We start from the raw sequence: 22,560 nt of genomic DNA, 5'->3' as shown, positions 1-22,560 counted from the left end.
CATTCGTCAATAACTGTGTGGCCTTGACACGACACGTATATGATAGGCGACGTTTTAGGAAATGGCCCTTCTTGACAGCACATAGAGGCCGGAGAAAGTTAAAGACAATTGACAACATAAGCGGACAATGTTTTTTGTACACATCCCGTCAGCCACAAAACCTTGTGGGAGTGCATTTCAGCAGCATTGGTTCAATACAAGAAAATTATACACTGGTTGCGAGATACAATGTCTCAGCAGCAGAGCCTGGCTTACTTGAACAAATTACATGGAAATTATCTTCAGCTTCCACCTAGCAGTGTACATTTGTCACTTGCCATGAATGTTAGCTGTGGCTGGGCTTCTTGAAACCACAAATCAGTTTTTCCATTTTAAGGATCTTCATTTATAATTAAATACCAATGAACCTGGTATAAGTGACCCTGACCGTTAAACTGGTGATCAAGAGGCAGGATTGATGGATCGTAGAGAGATATAAATATTGAGTCATGAAAGATGAGACATTTACTTCGGCTTGAAGCAGGCCAGACAATATATTTCACTTAGCAGCAGTACCCGAGGTGGAAAACCTTCAGCGATACCAGTTTCTACGTGGTTACTTAATTTTGCAAACAATTCATTGATGGTGGAGCAGTGACACTTTGGTTATGGCACTCCGCTATGAAGCAGGGAACCTGAGTTTGACGCCAAGCCATAGCTACCAGTGGTGATATCTTAACCTGTCCTAGCCTCATTCGCCTGTACAAACCTGCCCTGACCTGCGAACACAATACCTGTCAACCCCCAATCAGTGCTCTGCCTTATTACAGACCAATTTCAGACCTTATTGGTCACCCCATGCCCTTATAAATCTCAACGATCATCCTACAAAGTCCCAACGCAAATGGACAAAAAAATATTTGCCCGCATTGAAACGGCTGTACGCTGTATGGACCTGAAAACTCAATTTCCCTGTACCAGAATATGGAGTAAACTGTATGGATTGACAGGTATGAAACACCACTGCCTGAGACAGCATGGGGAGCCTTTCTTCCAACCGTGGATTGTCAAAGGGCTGAAAAGCAATACAATTATAAATATTCCACAAAATGTCTGTTCTGGCCCATGTACTAAGTGTGCAGAGGTTTATAAAGTTGTTACACAGAAAAGCCTCAGAGTCTTAAGACAAGTTTCAGGAAGATCCTGCACAACGTGGGGGACAGTGCGACTTGGCGGGACAAATCAGGAATAGTTAACTCCATGGAATATGATGGCCGGTCTATACTTGCTCGAGCATAGTGAATTTGTATTCAATGTACGTAGCTTCTCAGGTATAGCTTTTTTTGGACATTGTATTCTTCCTACACACCAAAACACTAACAACTTGTAATTTAGTACTGTACCATATGCAGTGTGTGAACAGAAAAATAACACAAGTACCATAAAGGGTTGGGAATGTTGGAACACAATTCATTGAAAATGTAATAGCACACATCACAAATTTAAATACACAGTAGAATCAATTTAGCGCAACTGCATATAAACAGTGTATATAATAAATGGTTGAAGTTTAAAAGTCCATTGTCAATTGGTTTCCAGCAGTACACAAGCTACATCAATAAACACGTTCTGCAATCACAATGTGCATGCATAAAAACGAATGTATCCATGTATTAAATAACATTGCACACATTTACCGGTCATTATATATCTGTCAAATGAAATGCAAACAAAGACAAGTACATGAATCAGAAAATTTTATTTTTTAAATATAATGCAAAATGTAATGCAAGGAAATGTTCAATGGTCCTATTAAATCTCCATATATATAAAAGGCAAAGTTGTGAATGTGTCTGTTTAAAATGTTTAGCCTACTTCCCGACATGCAACAAACTGAAAATTTGCCATGTGGGTACTTTCCAGACTGTACACCATGCAACAATTATACAAATACACTTTTGTGTTTTTTTGGGGGGGGAGCTGAATAATGCATATATTTTTTGCACGGCAAGTGAGCTGTGATGTCAAATCTGTCATGTGACCCACGCATTGTAGTGGTTAGCGCACCGCGCTACGAACCCGGCGACCCGAGTTCGATTCCCGCTTACGGCCACCACCGGTGATGACTATTTGAACCGGTCCTGGGCCTCCCCTAGCTCGACTCAGCCTCACACGAGTAACTGGTGTGGTGTGTGAACATCGCCACTGGGGCCACAAAGGCCCGTGGTGAATCCAAGTCCCGGGCGAAGCCGGGTAGTACAGCTAGTACATTATATAGTACATCTAGACACATGTCTCAGTGCATGGAGATGACTCAACAGGAAAAATATACCAATTTTTCTTAATTGCAGTAAATGTCTAAAGTTCAGTTTCTTTATAAGGGACCGTTAAACATGGTTGTAAATAATTATACATTTCTTCATTCATGTTAATAAGTAAAAACAATGTGGGCACTGTGGACAGCTTATAATTGTAGTTTATACTATGCAAAATGTTTTACCCTTCAAGTTTAACGTTATTGTTTTTAATGTTCAATCGCGTTAGAAGGCAAATATAGTGCTTTTAAACAAGACATCCAGAAACAGCAAGTTTAATGTTACAGGAAAAGATATGAACAATTTTTTTTATAATTTAAAAAATACTATATTTTTGATATGTTTATCCCACAGTGTGAAGAGCTGGGGTAGCACCACGTTCCGTTTGGTTACGGCCCATGGACAGGCGCGCCAGCCGTTCTGCGTAAAACCCATTGAAGTCCAACCTGGAGACGTCACACACATGCAAAACCACTTCTGTCACATATATTTCATACGTGGCTCATCTGTAAGCTTGCATATTTACTACTATAATGAGCCAAGAATGTCTGTCCCACGCGTGACGTCACTCCACGCCAGCCAGCCCCCCTCATTAATAATCATGAATAGGTGACATCCTCCACATGGACCCCCACCCCCTTCATTAATAATCATGAGCAGGTGACGTCACTCATACATCTAACAGCCCCCCACATTAATAATCATTAAGAGGTGATGTCTTCCAAATGGATACCCCTCCACCATTAATAATAATTAGCGGATGACGTCACTCCACATGGGGGGGGCGAGGCGCCTCCTTCCCCCTCCTCCACGTCAACTGACAACCCTCACTACAAAGGCAGAATCCTCACGTCACGCATCTCCGTAACGCTATTGAGACTTAGAAGTAAAAAAGGACGTCATGATGAACAAGGGATTATAACCTTTAAATTAAATAGGTCTGTGTCACCGCGGCCTTACAAACTGCACACGAATTGATGCAATGAATATCACGTCGCGGTCTGCTTTTCGCTTGCAAGTTTCAGATTTCCTGAAATACACCCGTCCTTGGATGGGCAAAAGGCTAGTATTCTAATAGTCAATCACGCACCAAATGCTCATGTTGATATATTGCGCAAATGAGTGAAATCAGTTATGAAATAGCGAAAAATCACATGAACGGGATCGAACTCCTTATCTTCCGTCATCGACTTTTTAATGTTTTTTTGTTCCCCTTAATTATTTCTGGTGTACGTCTTAACGTGCCATTTAACAATGATCCAGTCTGCCTTCCCAGAGACAGAGCCAACCCAACAGTTGCACCCCCTCCTCTGAAATATTAAGTGGTGCCTGTTCCACTCTAATACAGAATATTTATATTCGGAGAACTCTTCCCAGACAACTCCACCAATTTCACTGCGTTAGATGTTAGATAAGTAATGTAGTTTAAACGGACAAGGTCTCAATTACCGTTTTAAAGAATACCTCTGACCAAATGATTTGGCTTACTTTCCCGAGCAATGATAGCCTGGCATGATACGAGCCCAGTTTCAAAAGCAAGCAACAAGAACGCTGTATTGTTTTTATCAATTTTGTAACTGATAAATTTCCTTTGCGAACCTACTTTAAAAGTATTTATTATCACTTAATCTCAACAGGCTGCCCACTTACGTTTTATACATTGTCATTTACCTGTAGGCAGTATGTCCAGGACAAAAAAAATAATCCGCAGTATTATTTTACAAATTCCCAATTAGGTACCTGTATATGATGTTGATCATGCTGTGTTCGCAGTCGTTGGTGCTGTGCACGCTAATCTTATCGAGCAGGTCAAGCAGGTGTGATGAGAAGTTTGAATCGAACTTGGCAATGGCTGCCTCAAAGCCCTCACTTTTCTGCATGGCATCTGCATGCTCGGCAAGGTACTGCCCATCACACATTAGCATACCACAAGAATGCATTATTCAGATTGCATAATGCCACTCATCACAAATAAGCAAATAAAATGTATTCGTGGAACAAAATGGTACGATACTCCTCAAACAGGACTGGCCAAATTAGACATCTCGTGTTGTTATTGACCAGACGATACGGTTTAAAGTAAATGTATAAGCATCTAACCATAACCAAGCAACATGCTAAAAAAATCATATCAGCCACGTTTTGACATGTTATCAGTATTCCATTTTGCTCTCTGCCTCACTTAAAAAAATGGTACGTGTGCATACCCTACCTTGGAAGTGAGTCTTTTCTTCTCAGCCTCCTGATCACGCTCACTCTGTGTGGGAGGTCCCTTCATGGTGCCATGCTCAAGAGAGATGCGTTCCATCTCTGCTTCCAGCGTCATGCTGTGCGTGAAGCGCTGCACATAGGGATAGGAGTCATTGACCTTGCATCTGCATGACATTGTTTATGTAAATTGTCCATGTACAACCGAGGGCCAACACAAACTTAAATATTTAAATACCATATTTTATCAAGAGAACAGCATAATGTTTCCAATGTCTGTAATAAATCCAACACATTTCTACAAGAAATGAAAAATAACCAGTAAGCTATTTCATACAAATTAAAACATAATAAAACGTGTCCAGGTATTAAAACACCCCAGCTGACCAGATTGCTAATCAACATGTCAGGTTTTCCTAAAAGGTGAAGTTTATTCAGAACACCAGCACACACCTGCATGCAGTTGGTGAACATGACACAGACGGACATGAGCTTGGATAGGATCTTGAGTAGTTCAGGGTTTGTTAGCATGCAGTCCTTGAGGCAGTTGTCCAGGAAGTTGGTGTGGTTGAACAGAACATCATCGATGTTGGATGCCTGATGGCAGATCATCCACCGTCAGATAAAAGGCCAGCATAGGTTTTAAAATAATATTTGTATTTATTTTACATAGACTTTCTCATAGCACAGCATACATTTGTATTGTATTGTATAATACAGTTTCATATAAAGCAATGAAACTTCACAAGCCTCACCGATTTCAGTTTGGTTTCCATTAAGTGCCAGTTGGGCTCTAAGACCTCAAACATCATGTAGTACTGGAAATTTTGAACAAAGTTGAGCATACGCTGACGAAGAGTGAAGGCAGGTGCAGACCTGCATGCCAACAAACAACCAATCCATTAATCTTGTTCCCAACGACTTTACATTGAACATGCATCTCAATGATGCAAACTAGCTCTCGAGCCCTTAACCAGCTGGTTCCCCTCATCAAAAGTGCAAGCACAGCTTACCACTTTGCGGAGCTCAGGGAGTGCTGCTTGGCCGATTTGCTACTGATCCACACGTTGCACAGTTGCCGCTCCACATGCTTGCAGTAGAAAAGGTGTCGGAAGAGCATCTGATACCTTGTCAAGGCTTTTCTATAGGCAAAATTATTATACAGAGCAGATTAAAATAACTACTTTGGCAAGGCTCTTAAATGTAAACAGGTAAATACTACTAATTGGCAAGGCTCTTAAAGATATACAGGAATACCTATGATAAAAAAAGGCTTTACCCCCTTTCTGGCAAGGCTCTACCCTTTCCAGAAATTTTGCCAAAAAGGGTAAAGTCTTTTATTTTTTCATGATACCGGCAAAAAGGGTTCCATAGACAGGAATACCTACGGAATAATAGATAACAATTGCTATCACATTTTCCCATAAGCAATGAATGCAGGACTAATAATTAGCATATTATGGTGGAATAAAACATTTTAACGTAGCTTCCGTATTGAGTTAAGATGCCCAGATTACTTAAAAGCATACAATAATTATCCAGTGTGCAAATGCTGAGGAATAGAGGTTGGCCTTAAAAAACATGTACATGTTCATATTCACTGTCTGCGTGACTTTTGAGACACTTAAATTTTAGAATATTCTCAGTTATTTCGAAAATGTATCCAAATGTATGCAGATCTTCAGGAAACACACAACACCTGTTAATGATGAGCGAGAGCGGCCACTTGACAGTGTAGTCGAAAGAAAATGCCTCCAGCCCACTGAGTGAGATCTCTGTGGGATCGACAGCGATGAGCGCTTTCTCCTGCTGCGTCTCAATAGCCAACACACGTAGCAGCTGCGTGATGAGGTCGTGCGGCATCAGCTCGATCTGCAGGGAAAACGCACAATGACAGCGGTCATGAATATTTGTCCGTAGGCGGTGGATTGGTGGCTCATAATGAGACGGCGATGTTGAGATCTTGGATTCAAATGCGGGTAGCCACCTTCTATTAAACCAGGTTCTTAAGTGTATTGAGTTGACGGACTCAGCTGAGTGACGAATGACTATGCACAAAAAACGTTTGTCAAGAATTAAAAACATCACATTACTATCCGTAGGAAAACATGTGGGAAAATGTAGCCACATCCTAGTGTGGATAGGTTAGTGTGGGATCTCCGAAATAGTTTTGCGATGTTTTAGGAAAGTTCAAAATTGAAACTTTGTCTCGTGGCATAATGGCAAGAAACTATGATTTGTATTACATTTTTATGAAGAGAAAATGTTTTGTAAACAGTCAACAGCAATACAGTATAAGCCATATTCTACAACGCTGGTGGTATTCTCTGCTATAAACCAGGAAAATGAGAACCGGTCTCATTATATATTGACGTTGGAATGAAATGTACAGCCAGCAGCCATGCCTTAAGGTCATCTTTATAGGGATCCGTGTTAGCTGTGCTCATGCGCAGCGCTAGCTCCAACAGTGCCTCTAGTCGCGTGGGAATGATGTCATCTACGGGTCGCTTCAGTTCCTCTTCTGTCAGCTCCATCAGGTGCACAAAGAAATCGCCCTGGGCCAGGAGGAAGTATTGCTTTATCCACCTGTGCATTCACATACACAAAGGTTTGTTGAAGCTTGACAACAAAGCAAACAATGTGCAAAAACACATGTGAATTCCAACTGGTTACTTCCATGAGTTATTGTTTGAGAAATAATGTCACATCAGGATTGTTTGAAAACACATAAAATACTGGAAATTCCGAGTACCTTCAAACAGAAAACCCTCATGCTTAAAAAAACATGTTGCAATATCACAATCCCACAAAAAAATACACTCATCGTTGAGGCACTAATGCCAAAACAAGTTAAGCAAAATAATTCTAGTGTTTTATTTAAATTCATTTTGAAGTAAAAATTAATGCCTTTGTCCTGATGATGCATCTGTACCTGAGCCGTGTAAGCAGCTCCTTCTCTTCCATCAGAAAGTCAAGCAGCACCTTACTGGCATAGCTGTAGGCCTTCTCAATGTGCTCCGCATTGGCTCGCTCCTTCAGACTGTAAACCATCTCATGGGCGTCTGGGCAAGTCACCTCCCGGTCACACTCCCGTACCACATTCAGGTACTTTCCTGCAGGTGCCAGCAAATGCACGTTAATCAGCACAGTCTTAAACCAAATAGAACATTTAACGGTTAATAAAATTGTGACCACTCCACTGGGTGAATAAATGCCACACAGAAATCATGCGTTAAAATATGAAACCTGGTAAATATGGATTTTATTTGAACTTTATATCTGAGACATGTAACAAATCTTCACAGGAACATTTTAGGAAGGAAGCGTTGTACAAAGACCTATGTTCAATAGGTGCTTATCTGTGATTGGAACCACACAATTGTCAAATATTAAGTGGCTGCATTTCACCACAATGTTATCTGGTGGGCTGAATATATTGGCGCATATGTTGCATTTGCTGAAAAAAGTATTTGTGATACTACATCGGCTTTGACCTGTGCTGAGGATCTTGTCAGTGAGCTTCTGCAGGAAGGCAGGTATACGATGCTGCACCACTGTATAGCGCTGGTCCCAGTACTTGTCATTGTAGTCCTCCTGGATGCGCTCCTTTTGCAACTCGTGCTCCTCTACCATGAATTCACTGCTCAGCGACACACACACACAGATGCATACAACCAAACATTGGTCCAGAAGAATACTCGTACACATCGAAACAACTGAAACAGATGGTAGTTATTTTCATTGCAATATGAAATGTGTTAAACCTTTAGTAATTGTGTGGTAGGAGAGAGTTTTAAATATAACCAGGAAGAGTGATCTGATAGGTGGGGCACATGCGCAGAATGGAGTAGGTTACCAAACTTAGACATCAATGACCAGGAAGAAGACCCAGGGTCAGATTGTGGGATATTACATACAAGCCTTGGAGGCCAGATGTCGACTTTGCAACAACTAGAGGAAGTGATAGCCATTTATGGTGTCATCAATCAGAATGACCATGATCACCTCTTGAGGCCTGAAATTCTCATACCTGATGCTAGACCAAAGCCAGACCAAATTTCTGTTTATCACGTAGGCTTTCGCGACCAATATTATCCCTTATTATGGATAAATTTCGGTTCTAAAAGATGTAAATTGGATCCCATGTTTCTAATGTTGATGAGTGTTAAATGGATTTGCTGTGTATGGTGGTCTGCCATACCTGTAAGGGTCCTGAATGACTCCTTGATATATCCACTTCTCCAAGATCTCAAAATAAGGCACACTGGCAGCCTTGGTGAGGTAGAGACCCAGCTCCTGTGCCTGTGCATCGCCAGTGTAGTTGCAAGTGCGTTCATGCAGCAGGCTCACAGTTGCACCACCCATGCACTCGCCCTTGTCCACAGCCAGTGCTGCGTGTAGAAATACAACACAGTGGGTGTTAAAGTCTCCCTCCACACCTGCATTTCCATCGTCTTGGACTTTGAGTAACAAATGTGAAAGGTGAGTCGATTTCTCAGGAGCAATGCACCTATGGAGGCGAGAATCTCCATGGTCCTCATGGTGGGTTGGATGTAGAACCACAGCTTTTGCAGCGACAACACGCCCTGTCTGTGCAGATGCTCGAGCTGCGTAACGAGGATGAGGTACTCCTTGAGCAGTACACGCATGGCAGCGCACAGCGCATGGTTTACCTGCCCATACTCAAAAGACTCCTTCTCCTCTATGAACCTGTGGGGCAGAAGTGCACCATTTGCTTAGTCTAATATAATCATTTTACAAACTTTCTCAACACAGCGTAACCAAAAAAAATGACTTAATATGTAAATGCATAAGCAGCGGTGGCATTTTATCTATAGTGCACTCTATATCTAATATCCGTTTGCAAAAATCGACATTAAATCGAAGCTATGAGCTTAGATATTAGATTTCGGTAAACACAACACGTAACCCAGTGCAAAACTCGGTAAACAGCCTCTCGGACCATCATCTGCAAGTACGAGACGTCTCTTTCGCTACATCTGTATGAACACCGCAAACTCACCGCATGATGGCAGAGTAGTCAGCGGCCATGGGCAGAATTCGGTTGAGCAGCTCGCGCACAGACACATCCAGGCTTGGGTCGATGGAGAAAGTGCGTGTGGTCAAACGGTCAGCCAGCGGCCGCGACGTCACGTACTTGCCATCTATGCCGATCAGCAGCCACAGCAGGTCCTCTACTATCACCTGCTCTTGGATGGAAAGGGGCAGCGTTCCTGTAATGCAGAGAATATACAAAAAGGAAGTGATATTAGGTGGAGAGACTTGAACGAGAGATAGGTGGAAATTTTGAATAAGGACAAAAAAGACAATCATGTTTATTTAGAACAGCAATTTTGAAAACATGACCTAAGAACATTGCAATGTACCAAATTCTATTTCTGTAAATTGTAGTCATTATCTACCTAGTATTATTATCATGTGTAATGTCGTCTGTGTGTGCGGGTGGCGTGCGTCGCACACACAGTGAGCCAGAAACGAGGTGGTTGCAGGAGGCATCACTCTGCCCTTTTATTGTTGCTGCCGAGCTCACGCCACCACTCGGGCCCCCTCTCTCTCTCTCACGCGACCACGCTGCCGCACGACCCAGCCTAGACATAACCCTGCCTGCGTTGCACCGACGGCGTTGACCGAGACAGCTAACTACTGTCCGGCCGCGCAATGCCCGGGCGAAGGCGGTAGCGACGAAGGCAGTAGTGATGACGACAGCGCCGACGAGACGAGTCCAATTCCAGAACCGGCAGCCCGGAGCTCTCGCTCTCCCTGCTGCTGCTTATATTCCCCTCGGCGCGGCTTGGCTCCGCCCTAGCCACACTTCCCTTCTCGAACCCTCTAGAGGGTTCCAGGGGTTTCCACACGAGGTCTATCATGACCCTTACCCCAGTTCCTCCGCCCTGTCGGCACACCCGCGTATATGGTCAGCGGCGTGCGCTAATTGCCCAACTGCAGTTGCTGCTGCTGTCCAACAGTCAGTGCTGTGTCACTACACATGTAATTGCAATGTTTTCATATGGCTTATACGTGTACACAACAGTTTCTGTTTTTCTACAATCAATGAATATTACAGCTGACAGTTACAGTCTAGAATCAAGGTAGAAATGCCCAGCCAAGCCTGGCCAAGGTTTACTTACCAACAGGTACAGCGGGATCAGGCGGGGCCCCAGGGCCAGGCATGAAGTCCTCTGTGAGGGCAGGGCGGTCATATACCCATGAAGGGAATTGAGGGATCGGCTGGCCGGGGTTGCGTTTGTTATGCTTCTCTCTCAGCAACTTTCGCACCGTCTCTAAGGACTTCTCAATGCACACAATACAGCTGTGATTAAAAGAAAAAAAATTGCAGTTTTGCCACTGTTGCATACCCCTGGGAAATGAAGGACAGGCAAACAGATGGGAAAATGTAGTTATATTTAACATGCAAATTCTCTACTGGTTATTTTACAGTACAATAATAAAACAAATTTCAAATACTAGCCAGATAGGAAAAGGGTTATTTTCAGTACTCAGTCAGTTTTGTATTTTTAATTCTCAACCTGCAAGCAGTGTGGCTATTTAAACGAATCCTTCATGGTGAAAATGAAAAGATATACTCGTGTTTGTCTGATAAAAGCAGCACAGGTATATTCCTGAGCTGATGCCAAGCAAACACACCACCAGCTGCTGTGAGCTGCTGCTGGACGTGATGCTGCCCAGCTGTTTGCGCAGCTCCTCCAGCTCTTGCAAGGACATCTTGCTGGTGGTCGTTGGCAGTGTCACGGTGGTGGTGGTCGTCACGTTGGAAGCTGCCTCTGCAGCTGCCTTTTCAGCTTGGTTCTGCTGCAGGTACTGCAGCGTCTGTGTAGGAGAATTGGGTTATTGCAAAAATAAGGTCTGACCCTATTGGTAAATGCGCGTCACGCTTTATCTTTTAATTGCTAATATCCTGGAGAATTGGCATGCATCTAACCTCTTTGTCTTCAGTGAGCTTTGACAGCAGGTACACCAACGGGTCCAAATGTCTGACATTGCGTGATTTCAGCTCCTCATACCTCTTTAGAAATTCTTGAGGGGTAGACGTGAATTCTGCTATTTTAACCTGTGAAATTCAAATTCACGAAAGTGTAATTAACGCATATTCACGTACTGCAATGACGATACATCTCAAAAGCAGATGCACGAGCAGACGCGGCACCTTGGCGCTGTGCGTGGACACAGACGTAGTGACGTAGGGCGTGCGGTTCTTGAGCAGTAGGTCGATGTAGACCTCGGCGCCATCCCCTCCACGCACACGCAGGAGGCTCAGCAGCTCATTTACATCGTGGTGGATGCGAAACTCGCTCATCTTGACCGCAGTCCACTGTCAATATCCACCTGAAGAAAATTCAATGTAAGTGAAAGCTGCCAGTTTTTTTGCAAACACGGTTTCAAAATTGAGGATTTATTTTTTATATAATGGACAGCATGCATTACACACAAATCTATCTGTTAGTAAGGCAATACCTACCAATTATTAGCAATTTTCTGCCTGTCACATTCCATGAATTTCTTAGATCTGTTATATTAGGGAAATTTTATCTCAATGAAAATGGTGAGAACTTTATTACATAAGCATTTAATGAAGACATAGCGGATATCACTTGGTCTAGATTAATCGAGTTATATCCTGTAAACCTGTAATAAAAAAACCCAGCATGAATGACCTTCCATTCCACATCCCATTTGTAAAAATTAAACCTCTTTCAGCCTATTGAACTTCAAGACTAATGTTAATCGCAGCATTCTAATAAATACACATTTCTAAATTGATTTCGCCTTTCTGAGGCTCATCAACAAAGACACGATTTAAAAACACGTACTGCTGCTCTACCAGATGTTATTGGTCGGAGACTTATCTCTACACCATGTAATTTAACACCTGGAAAGCTCCACTACAACGCTCAGAAGTGTTATACAACATACATAATTGCACTGACGGTCAATGGCTAAAGTATGGAAGGCCAATAAGGTAACAAACCAGTAGGAGTTTCGTTTAAACGTACACCGAACAGATGGTGAGATATCAACCATAATGCTACACGACAGCACCACGTAGCCGACAATATAATTAGGGGTCAGTAAATCACTTTCCCCTTTCCTAATAAGACGTCTTGATTACAGATCTATATACATTAGACCTATATAAACTATACAAACTTGCTAATGGTGCGTTATTAATCACGGGCGATGACATGTCCGAGCGGTACCGCGTTTTCTTCTCGCTCGAGGTTTGCAGTTCGAACCCCCCTAGCCGCCCTGGTTAATAGTAAGCATAACATCGCACCGTCTCCTCAGTGGACCCGACAGACGTTCATCCTAAAGAGTTGACCAAGGGTGCCGGCAAATGCTCCACATTATTATATTTGACTGATAAAATTATCGAACCGTAGACTAAATACAGTTCCCACTTGCAGGCCGGTTGCTGCGTTCGCTTTGTGCTGCCGCGCCAGGAGAAGCTTCCACTTTGGGGCGGGAGTGTTGGGTGGTGAGAGAGGGCGGGGGGGTGGTCGCCTAAATTAAAAGGTCGACCAACTGCACGGATGAAACGTCGCTTAATGAGACCACTGTCATGATTCCTTAGTGGACGTTGAGGCCCGGCCTCCCATCAATCCCCAAGCCTTCCAACAACCGTAACAGCAGCGGCGACCACCGCCTCTGTCCCACCGTGGCAACGAAGCGAACGACACGCGACGCTCGGCAACGTACGCGTCCCTGTGGCGGCAACGCTGCACGGGCGGTAAAAATAAAAAAAATAACAACAATCGGCGCGAGGTTGAAGATTTTGTCGCCGCTCCGCGAGGCGACAGAAGGCGGCCCGAAGTTTCCTCACCCGCCGCGGCCACCGCCAACAACGCGGCCGCGAGCAGCACGAGACACCCAGCCAGCCAGCCAGCCAATGGGCGCGCAGCTTTCGCTGCCCACGTGCCGCGCGTCTACGAATCGCGAGGCGCGCCGGGGTGGGGGAGGGGGGGGTAGGAGGCGAGCGGCTCCGCCTCCCGGGCCTTGGCCCCTCCCACTCGCCACACCCCCCCGACCACGCCCCGCCCCCCTCCCACGCCGGGGCGGGCGACGAATTTGCGAGGCGACTTTTGGCGCCCTTTTTTTTGTGTTTGCGCGTGCGGGAGGAACGGTGGTTCAGTCTCAGTTTCATTCATTAGGTAGAGCCCCGTGAGCCATTCGGCTCTTGAATCGGGTGCAACCGCAACAAACAAAAGACATGAACAAGAAAAACATCTTAAAGTGACTGTGACTACGCGCAAACAGAAAAATCCAGGGGGAAAAAAAACAGCAAAAATCTTCCAGAAAAATCACCGTACACCAACGCTGTGTGCAAAAATCCCAGTGGGATGCAAGTAAAACAATAACAACCATAAGACAATTTAGGTTAAAGTTATCAGTCTAACTCTGTACTACAACAAACAAATATGGCTAAACCAAAACGTTTTCGAATTCACCGAAATAAAGCTATAAAAAAACAATGTAACAGTGATCATAGGAACTGTGATTCAAATTTAACAATAAACGATATATACACATAACATGTACGACCAAACTTTGCAGCCATAGCTGGCAGCATGAGTCACTCCATAACAGTAGGAGTATCAGTAGGAGTAGTAGTATCAGTAGCAGTATCAGTAGGAGTATTAGTAGCAGTATCAGTAGGTGTATCAGGAGTATCAGTAGTAGTATCAGTAGCAGCATCAGTAGGAGTATTAGTAGGTGTAGTATCAGTAGGAGTATTAGTAGTATCAGTAGGAGTATCAGTAGGAATATCAGTAGGCGTATTAGTAGGTGTAGCAGTATTAGTAGGTGTATCAGTAGGAGTATTAGTAGTAGTATCAGTAGGAGTATTAGTAGGAATATCAGTCGTAGTATCAGTAGGAGTATTAGTAGGTGTAGTATCAGTAGGAGTAGTATCAGTAGGAGTAGTATCAGTAGGTGTATCAGTAGTAGTATTAGTAGGAGTATCAGTAGTATAAGTAGGTGTATCAGTAGGAGTATTAGTATCAGTAGTAGTATTAGTAGTAGTATCAGTAGTGGTAGTATCAGTAGTAGTATTAGTAGTAGTATCAGTAGTAGTATCAGTAGTATTAGTAGTAGTATCAGTAGTGGTATCAGTAGTAGTATCAGTATTAGTAGTATCAGTAGTAGTATCAGTAGTATTAGTAGTAGTATCAGTAGTAGTATCAGTAGTATTAGTAGTATCATCAGTAGTAGTATTAGTATCAGTAGTATTAGTAGTAGTATCAGCAGTAGTATCAGTAGTATTAGTAGTAGTATCAGTAGTATTAGTAGTAGTATCAGTAGTAGTATCAGTAGTAGCATCAGTGGTATTAGTAGTAGTATCAGTATTAGTATCAGTAGTAGTATCAGTAGTATTAGTAGTATCAATAGTATCAGTATTAGTAGTATCAGTAGGTGCCAGCGGGTAGCGCGCTGCGCCACGAACCCGGCCACCCCCGAGTTCGATTCCCGCTCACGGCCACCACCAACACCACCAGCGGTGACGATTGTCTGAACTGGTCCTGGGCTCCCCCCCGCTAGGTCTACTCGGCCTCAAATGAGTACCCGGTGTGGCGGTGTGTAAAGATCTCCACTGGGGGAGACAAAGGCGGCCGGGCGTGGTGGTCGCGTCGGCCACCCACAGTGCTGCTGCTGCTCCTCGCTAACTGCACTTGCCCCTACAGTCTGTTGCAGGCTACCCGGGGGATCTTTGTCTTTACCCGGCGGTCTGGAAAGGAAACATTGGAATGGGGATAAAAACGTTCCGGCTACGATTGTTGTATAAATTGTATTCGCAACACGATTTGTGTGGTGTGAGGGTTTTTTTTGCGTATGCTTATAACGCAACTAAAATAATTATACATGTGGACATCATTCATCGTGTTTGGCTTTATTGAAGATGTATCTTTTGACCCGGTTTTTTAATAAAACAAATTTAGGCCATCCGGTACTATTTTGTCTTAAGTCGTTGTTTCCCCCGGGGCAGCCAGCTGAGTGGAGACACGCATCGCTGCTGAATCGGCCACTTCGCGCTGTCGGTGACGTTCAATATCGCTCCGTCATTCTCCTTATAAAGTTACAATATCGCCGCCGCTGTGGCTGTTGTTGTTGTTAAACGGTAATTAAGTGTTGTATACCTGTCAACACATACGGTTTACCCCGTATTATTTCTGATAACAGGGGACATTGAGTTTTCAGGTCCGTACGGCGTACAGCCGTTTCAATACGGGCAACAAATTATTTGTTTCTGTTTCTCCCTTGTGATGGGACTTTGCAGGATGAACGTTGCGATTTAGAAGGGGCACGGGTGGCCAATAAGGCCTGAATTAGTCTGTAACAAGGTAGACACTGATAAGCAGTTGACAGATATGGTGTTGTCGCTGCCATTCAATTCGCTCAACGCGTAAGGCCGCGAACAAATCCAGGTTGGGTGTCCACGAAGCCGGTGCCATGTTGTGGGAAAGTCAACGGTGACCGATTCCGTGGTTAGGCTGCTCCCCTGCCACGCTAATGTGGCATTACAATCACTGGCTCGGGGGCTCTTGCTGCCGCACGCCGTGCTAAAGTGGCATTACAATCACTGGCTCGGCTGTGCTGCCCCACGCTGGGCTAATGTGGAATTTCAACCACTGGCTCTGCCAGGGCCTAGGTGCACTGCAGTTTCAGTGTAGTCGCTGTAGACACACTTATCGCATCGTGACTGCACCGTGCGATCGGTTGCGATGCGTCTAAGCCATGGGGTATTTTTGTTGCAGTTGCATGTAATCGTATGTGACTAGTTGGCCCGTGGCCGCCTTAGCGGTCACTAAAAGTTATGTGCTGCGTGCTGCTCGTTTTTTTATTCTATGCTTAAACCTAGAGGTCAGCAACAAAAAATAAGCAGAGCCATTTTTCTATTTGGTAAAAAACCCCTAAATATTTCAAGAGCCGCAATGCCATATGAATATGAGACGGTGGGCCCATAATAAACAACTGTCACAAAGGAGCCCTTAAAGGGGCCGCATGCGGCTCCGAAGCTGATGATTTTCCGACCCCTGGTTTTAACCTGAAACGGGGAAGTTGAACCCCACTTGTTAGACCCCAACCCCCTTATTCTCGGCTCCACTACCCGTCCAATTATCAGAGCATGTCTTGTTAGCATGTTCACCACAAGTACGTGAGGTTAATGCAGACTTCATTCCTTGCAAAATGTTTCTATTTGGTGTTTGAACATCTTAACATCTCTTTTATAGCCAGAAAGAGTAACACCTAGTCTTATTTTTTCATACTTTACATCCATTTGGTATAAAGTGGTACTTTTATAATGCTACAGGTATATTAGCAAGGAGTGGTTTGTAACAGAATGGGCCATACTGGAAGAGATCCTGTAACTAATTACGTAGGAAATTTAAATACCGTTCAATGTCATTACGTACATTCAATGGATTATACAGTGACAACAAAATTGATCGCAACATGGCAGTTATAGCTACGTATCTACTCCATATATTTCAGTTCGTGTGTGTTTTTATAACTATGCTTACTGTAATTGTTATTTTTCATAATTGCGATAGTACTGTAACTATGCGATGGCATTGCTTATGTGGCTAAGTTTGTGTGCAAGTTGTGTGTGTTTGGTGTTCACATCATACTAATCACCGTGAATGATAATTTATTTTTGATCGAGCACCTTTTGACGATGGGTCGTCTCAGACCGCTTTACACACGATAATCGATTTCTTTCTTTCGTATAGCTGCTGATGTAGAAGCAGAGCAACAACTACAATTTCACATTCAGGTGGTCAAGCCAGATTACTGCATTGGATAATGTAATCTCATCCCATCTCAAACTTTTGAAATGGCACCCCCAGTGGAACCTGTCCCTGTGGACACAAGGTGACAAGCACCTAGCTTGCAAATCAAATATATATTTCAAAAAATATGTTAATCCCAATTGAGTATTTTGTGGGTAATTTCTCTCGAATTTGGACCGATACCAGCACAAATGGCCTCGTTTCGAATGACGTTTGGGGATTCTTTCACGTCGACTGTAGCTTATATATCTGCAGTAATAACCAAGGCGGCCGCCGGCCTCAAACCACGAACCTCTGCAGCAAGCGGTGCTGGGCCACGTCATTGTTGACTATATTGAAATGAGCTTCTTGCCTGTGCAGTGCAAGGAGACGATGGTGCACAGTTGATCATTGTGGGTGGCCAAGGAGATGGAGTGGCCACTGGACCTGGCAAATGTCCTCACCTCCTCGTCAGCCAAAGAGCGGGACATCGAGGCATTCCCGGTGATCTCAGCCAGTGACCCAGATGCTTCCTTCATCTTCCAGCCACAACAGATTAGTTTTGGAAAAGACAACCCGTTTTTTGAAGTATGTACTATTCACGGTAGTCAGGAGAAACTGCTCTTCCACCTATAGAAATTAACAGCAGTAGACATGATAGGGTTCTTAAATTATTATTTCCAGTGGATCACAATAAAATTGGCATGTACTGGTTGGCCACATGTCACATGGCATAACGGTTATAAATGTGACCGCTAATCTGTACCTCTCCTCGTCTATCTTGTTTTATTGTTTTCATCTGCATAATCTTTATCTGGTTTCTACATCTCTTCATGTTTATTATTCAATCTTTATGTCGTGGAAATCCATATCTCTCAATGGGCCATAGCTCAGCTGGCCACCCCAACATCCTTCATGAGTCACATCTGGCCTGCGGGCCACCAGTCAAAGAACCCTATCATGATAACACAAAGTATATATGTGTAAAAAGTTATTTACGTTTCTCTTTTCATTCCTGAATTATTTAACTTTTTATTTTTCGTAGAATAGCTGATTGCCAAGCCCAACTATTTGGGTATGCTGACAGTAAAACATTGCACATTTTGTATATGGTATATACCTGTACATAATGAAGTGATTATTGTATTGAAAGTGTTGTTTATGTGTTTTTGTTTCTTTGTACTGTATTAAAAAAACTAACTCCGCGATTTATTTTTTAATATCCACTTACCATTTTCAGGATGGGGATGTTTATCGCCACATGTACATACGAGATGCTCTAAGCAGCTATGAAGAGGACATCGAATCGACTAAGTATGTACTGAAGGATACATATGACCTGCTTTGTTTGAAACACATTATTGCAAGCAGATGATATTTGATGGATTTCCACTTTTACATTTGCAAATGTTCACAAGTTACGTATAATATTTTGATTCCTCGTCTACAGAAATATGCTGGCATAACTTTAGATTATATTATTTTTGGACAATGTGTATATCTACTTACACTAAAAGCCAATACAGTAATAAATGTGTTTAACTTGTCTGAATTACAATATAATGCCATGCGTAACAAATTCACATCCGACTTATGCATGCAGCCAGTGAATTGAGTAAATTGTGTGTACGAATAATCGGACTCCTAATATAATATACACTTTGTGTAATTTCGACTGAGCTGTTGCGCCTCTGATGGTGGTGTGGCAGGGTGGAAGCTTTTGGATGCCACATAGCAGCCTGTGGGCAGGTGTTTGATACACTGGCAAGCTACGACCACCATTACAACGCAGCACACAGGCACGTGTGTATGACGTGCCACCGCTCGTTCCCCTGCGGCCATCTGCTGGAGGTGCATATCTCAGAGTGGCATAACGTCCTCTTCGATGTCATGGCTCAACGGCAGAACATGGTAAACCAAAGTTTATTTTTTTTACTTCCTGCTCCATGAGCTATATGCGTTGCACCTGTGTATACATGCAGGAAAGCGTTGTACATTTGAATGAAGCTTAACAAATTTGGCTTTCTATAGCAAGGAATGGTATGACAAGCCCTGTTGGAAATGGCCAACTTGGGGTATGCAATAATTATGTGCAGTCCTGATATAATGGGAATGCTGCACTGGTGTCATTGTTAGCGCACTGAATTTGTAATCCAGAGGTTGCTGGTTCGATCTCCTGACATGGCAGTTGAAAAAATGGAAAACTTTATTAAATACCCCCACCTCTGTCCACCCAGCATTATTAATGGGTAAACCACAGTTGATGGGCAGGTCACATGTTGTGGGGTAAAGTATGGTTACTCCCACCTCTTAAGAGATGTCTGGCCAGCATGGAAGAGTAGGCAGAATACCCTCTAGAGCGCGATCTAGTTGAAGCCCTTCGGCCACCAGTGGCATGAGCAAGACATTTCATGGATGCATCTTTTACTGAAAGGATAGAAGCCATTAATATGGAAGAGATTACAACCAAGTGCTTATTTTTAATTGTGTTGGAATGCCACAGTACCGATGCCTGGTGGAGAGCTGTGGAGAAAAATTTGCGACGACCAAGCATAGGAAGCAGCACCTGATCAAGATTCACAGCTACCCCTCCGACTTTCGCTTTGACCAACCTGCCAAAGGCCCCAAGCTGTAAGCTATTATTCCCAGAACACCTTGTCCGACAACTATGCTCTGGTCAATTTATGGGATATAAACTGTATAATAACAGTATTATAATCAGAACTCCGGAATTAAATGTATATTGGTTGAATACAACTCGAAGCGACAATTTAAAGACTATTTGGTTGTATAAGTACATGACGTGAGTACTGAATGGGAAAAAACGCATGCAGAAAGCCCAAAAAACAATGGGCTTATTCTGTTGTTGATAACTCAGTTTAACTATTGAAGATAAAGTTAATACACATTGTGTTTGCTATGCTTGTGGATATACTCTATACGATTTATGCATTTTAATTCAACTGTCGGTTGACATGGTGGCAATATGATTATCACGTTTACAGTTATAATACTTGCCATGCTTTTTACGTTACTTTTACAGCTCTAAAACAACTAAGCAAATGCAGCCAAGCAAACATGTATCAGGGGTTCCAGGTGGCTGTGAAGGAATGGACGAGATTCCAGTTGAGGCCATGGATGTATGTTCCGGCGGTGATAGTGAGGTCTTAACCCCAAGCCCCGCCACCCGACACAACAGGTGACTACTCACGCTGGAAGGTTGCTACATCCATCGGTCAACTATTTCTGTCCAATATGGTAATATATCTCATCTGAAAGGTGGATGTGAGCATATTGAAATGCTTTTGAAAAACTGAAGTTAACAATGGAAATCAACATACCAATGTGCCTGAAGAAATTATGAATAATATCGATGTTACTATGACATGGATTAGAAAAATTATTTTGACAAAGAAACAATGAAGAGTGCACAAATCAACTGGGAGGTGCATGGTTGGAATTCAACCAAGGGGCAGAAATAGCAACATTAATGAGACAAATAATTCACTACTTCAGCCCACCGGTGTGTTGAAGAGTTAATCCACATTTACAGTTTGAGTACGACGTTTCGCTGGTAAATACTTCCAGCATCATCGGGCAATTCGCCAGAATGAGAGTACATGCAAGTTCGACACCATATTCACTTTTCAGAAAATCAAATTGGCTTTTTCAGGAGACGTTGCTAGAAAGGTTTTATATGCAGTGATCGAGAGGCTCCTCAATATGATATGCACCGTGGAGGTGGTGATTCAATCGCCTCGTTTGTAGGTGATAGATACGTTTTTTTTACATCAGGAGACCACGTGATATGGTGATAGCTTGGCGATTTCATCATCCTGCTGTGGATGTATCATGGCTGATGGTGATGACGATTTTTAAAGGTTTTGTATATTTCTAGAGGATATTTTTCGTGACTTAATATTTTTTGTCATTTGGCAGAGTACCTCAAACTATCTGTTTTGGACATGGCTCAGCGAGAACCTTCCAGCGAGGAAAGAAGAAGAGATGACTGCTGTCCTTTTGCCTTGGCAGTTTTCTCGAACAAAACACCTTGCTTACATTTTGTGTCCGTGTATTTCCAGTGATTTTAAGGAATCAATGTTAATTATGTTCTCATACTTGCAGTTTGACAACATTTGTGTTATTAATAAAGGCCTGCATTGAATGATTGGCTCTGCTTTAAGTTAATAAAATACAGTCTTTAATTTATATATTTAAATGAATCACCATTAATCAATTGTCATTAGCAAACAAGCAAAGAATAAGAAATGGAAGCAGTGATGATATTTTATAACCTGACTTATGGATTAAGACTGAAGGAGGTGGTCAAAAGATGCATTCCTGAAATCACTTGCTGATGCCACTGCTGCTGGAAGGGCTTCTGGGGAGCCCCCTCTAGATGGTATTTTGAACTTTTCCACACTGGACAGATGTTTTGGAGGTCAGAGTCTTCTTCTTTCGTATGGATTGCAGATTAAAGATGTAATTTGAGATGTTATCCACTCAGTTGTTCAGAAGCGGAGTGTATCTTGTCCATTCCTCCTTTAAAGGAGTAAAGACAACAGCAGCGGCCGATTGTTTACGATTTGGTCGATGGTTTGGGATTCGTGGCCACACTCGCAGGCTGCCGAATCTTTAATGCGCCATTTGTGCATCGGGTGGCTGCATTGCCCCTGCCCGCTCCTAATTCGGTTGATGGTTGACCCTTGGCGGCGTGGAAGGTTGAAACCGGGAGGTCGGAGTACCCACACTACACCACACACAACCTGCCAATCGACTAACTGTGGTGTACACATATATACTGATGGGAGGACAGAGGGATTTCATAAACTTGCTCATTGTTTCAACTGCCGTGCCTGGAGATGAAACCGGCGACCTCTGGGTTGATAGTCCAGTGTACTAACCAATAACACCATGGCAGCATCCAGTGCATGCTGGGAGAGTAGGCTAACACCCACTCTAAGTGGGTTCTATAGAGCTCTTGGCCTTTCCACCAGCAGTGAATGAAGAAATTGCAGGGCTGCACGTTCATAAATAGCTTGAGTATATATTTTTTGTATATGGAATGTTCAAACAGTTGTGATTTTTGAAGACATTGCAAGTGGTGTGGAATCGGTCAATACACATTAATATTTTAACATCTTTGGAACTATTGCAGCCATTCATAAACAATGTTTTTGATATGCCTGCAAAATTTAACATTTTACACCCTGACAACATTTCAATGCTTGTGCTGGCTTCAACTTTTTAAT

At 43.1% G+C, this 22,560-nt stretch overlaps 2 protein-coding genes across 10 annotated transcripts; one reads left to right on the top strand and one right to left on the bottom strand.

The window, feature by feature from the left end:
* Positions 1-1,719: 1,719 nt before the first annotated feature.
* TUBGCP2 (tubulin gamma complex component 2) lies at positions 1,720-15,237 on the bottom strand. 6 transcript variants are annotated; one of them, XM_032950454.2, is made up of 18 exons: positions 15,102-15,237; positions 11,689-11,867; positions 11,464-11,592; positions 11,169-11,351; positions 10,652-10,811; positions 9,526-9,736; positions 9,013-9,212; positions 8,704-8,893; positions 7,997-8,142; positions 7,435-7,615; positions 6,908-7,088; positions 6,202-6,374; positions 5,516-5,644; positions 5,258-5,378; positions 4,956-5,099; positions 4,507-4,635; positions 4,035-4,198; positions 1,720-2,740 (listed from the first exon to the last, which is right to left on the bottom strand). In XM_032950454.2, the coding sequence occupies exons 2-18, from the start codon at positions 11,836-11,838 to the stop codon at positions 2,638-2,640; spliced, it is 2,694 nt and encodes an 897-aa protein (XP_032806345.1). In that variant the 5' UTR covers positions 11,839-11,867; positions 15,102-15,237; the 3' UTR covers positions 1,720-2,637. The 6 variants fall into 6 exon arrangements, with proteins under 6 accessions (XP_032806345.1, XP_075922021.1, XP_032806342.1 ...); XM_076065906.1 differs by lacking the exon at positions 15,102-15,237 and adding an exon at positions 14,983-15,089; XM_032950451.2 differs by lacking the exon at positions 15,102-15,237 and adding an exon at positions 13,363-13,466.
* A 183-nt stretch (positions 15,238-15,420) lies between these two features.
* Positions 15,421-21,473, top strand: ZNF511 (zinc finger protein 511). Of its 4 annotated transcripts, none has more exons than XM_032950460.2 (7): positions 15,421-15,570; positions 17,690-17,896; positions 18,549-18,622; positions 19,018-19,219; positions 19,812-19,939; positions 20,352-20,507; positions 21,248-21,473. In XM_032950460.2, exons 2-7 carry the CDS (start codon positions 17,738-17,740, stop codon positions 21,315-21,317), a joined length of 789 nt encoding a protein of 262 aa, XP_032806351.1. In that variant the 5' UTR covers positions 15,421-15,570; positions 17,690-17,737; the 3' UTR covers positions 21,318-21,473. The 4 variants fall into 4 exon arrangements, with proteins under 4 accessions (XP_032806351.1, XP_032806352.1, XP_032806349.1 ...); XM_032950461.2 differs by having other exon boundaries at positions 15,450-15,574; XM_032950458.2 differs by having other exon boundaries at positions 15,507-15,654.
* Positions 21,474-22,560: the final 1,087 nt, after the last annotated feature.

Source organism: Petromyzon marinus, chromosome 9, assembly GCF_048934315.1.
Source record: "Petromyzon marinus isolate PM22_M1 ecotype Great Lakes invasive population chromosome 9, UKy_Petmar_22M1.pri1.0, whole genome shotgun sequence".
Classification (NCBI taxonomy): Eukaryota; Metazoa; Chordata; class Hyperoartia; order Petromyzontiformes; family Petromyzontidae; genus Petromyzon; species Petromyzon marinus.
This window is presented reverse-complemented; position numbering and strand designations above follow the sequence as displayed.

Bases quoted from the DNA above. Each gene is read 5' to 3' on its own strand.
- ZNF511 (XM_032950460.2), top strand. From the start codon at position 17,738: ATGGAGTGGCCACTGGACCTGGCAAATGTCCTCACCTCCTCGTCAGCC. The intron at 18,623-19,017 runs GTATGTACTGAA...GTGGTGTGGCAG, and splicing joins GAGGACATCGAATCGACTAA to GGTGGAAGCTTTTGGATGCC. The intron at 20,508-21,247 runs GTGACTACTCAC...GTCATTTGGCAG, and splicing joins CCCGCCACCCGACACAACAG to AGTACCTCAAACTATCTGTT.
- TUBGCP2 (XM_032950454.2), bottom strand. From the start codon at position 11,838: ATGAGCGAGTTTCGCATCCACCACGATGTAAATGAGCTGCTGAGCCTC. The intron at 6,375-6,907 runs GCATGGCTGCTG...TTTTCCCTGCAG, and splicing joins CCTATAAAGATGACCTTAAG to ATCGAGCTGATGCCGCACGA. The intron at 2,741-4,034 runs GTACCTAATTGG...TGACGTCTCCAG, and splicing joins ATGATCAACATCATATACAG to GTTGGACTTCAATGGGTTTT.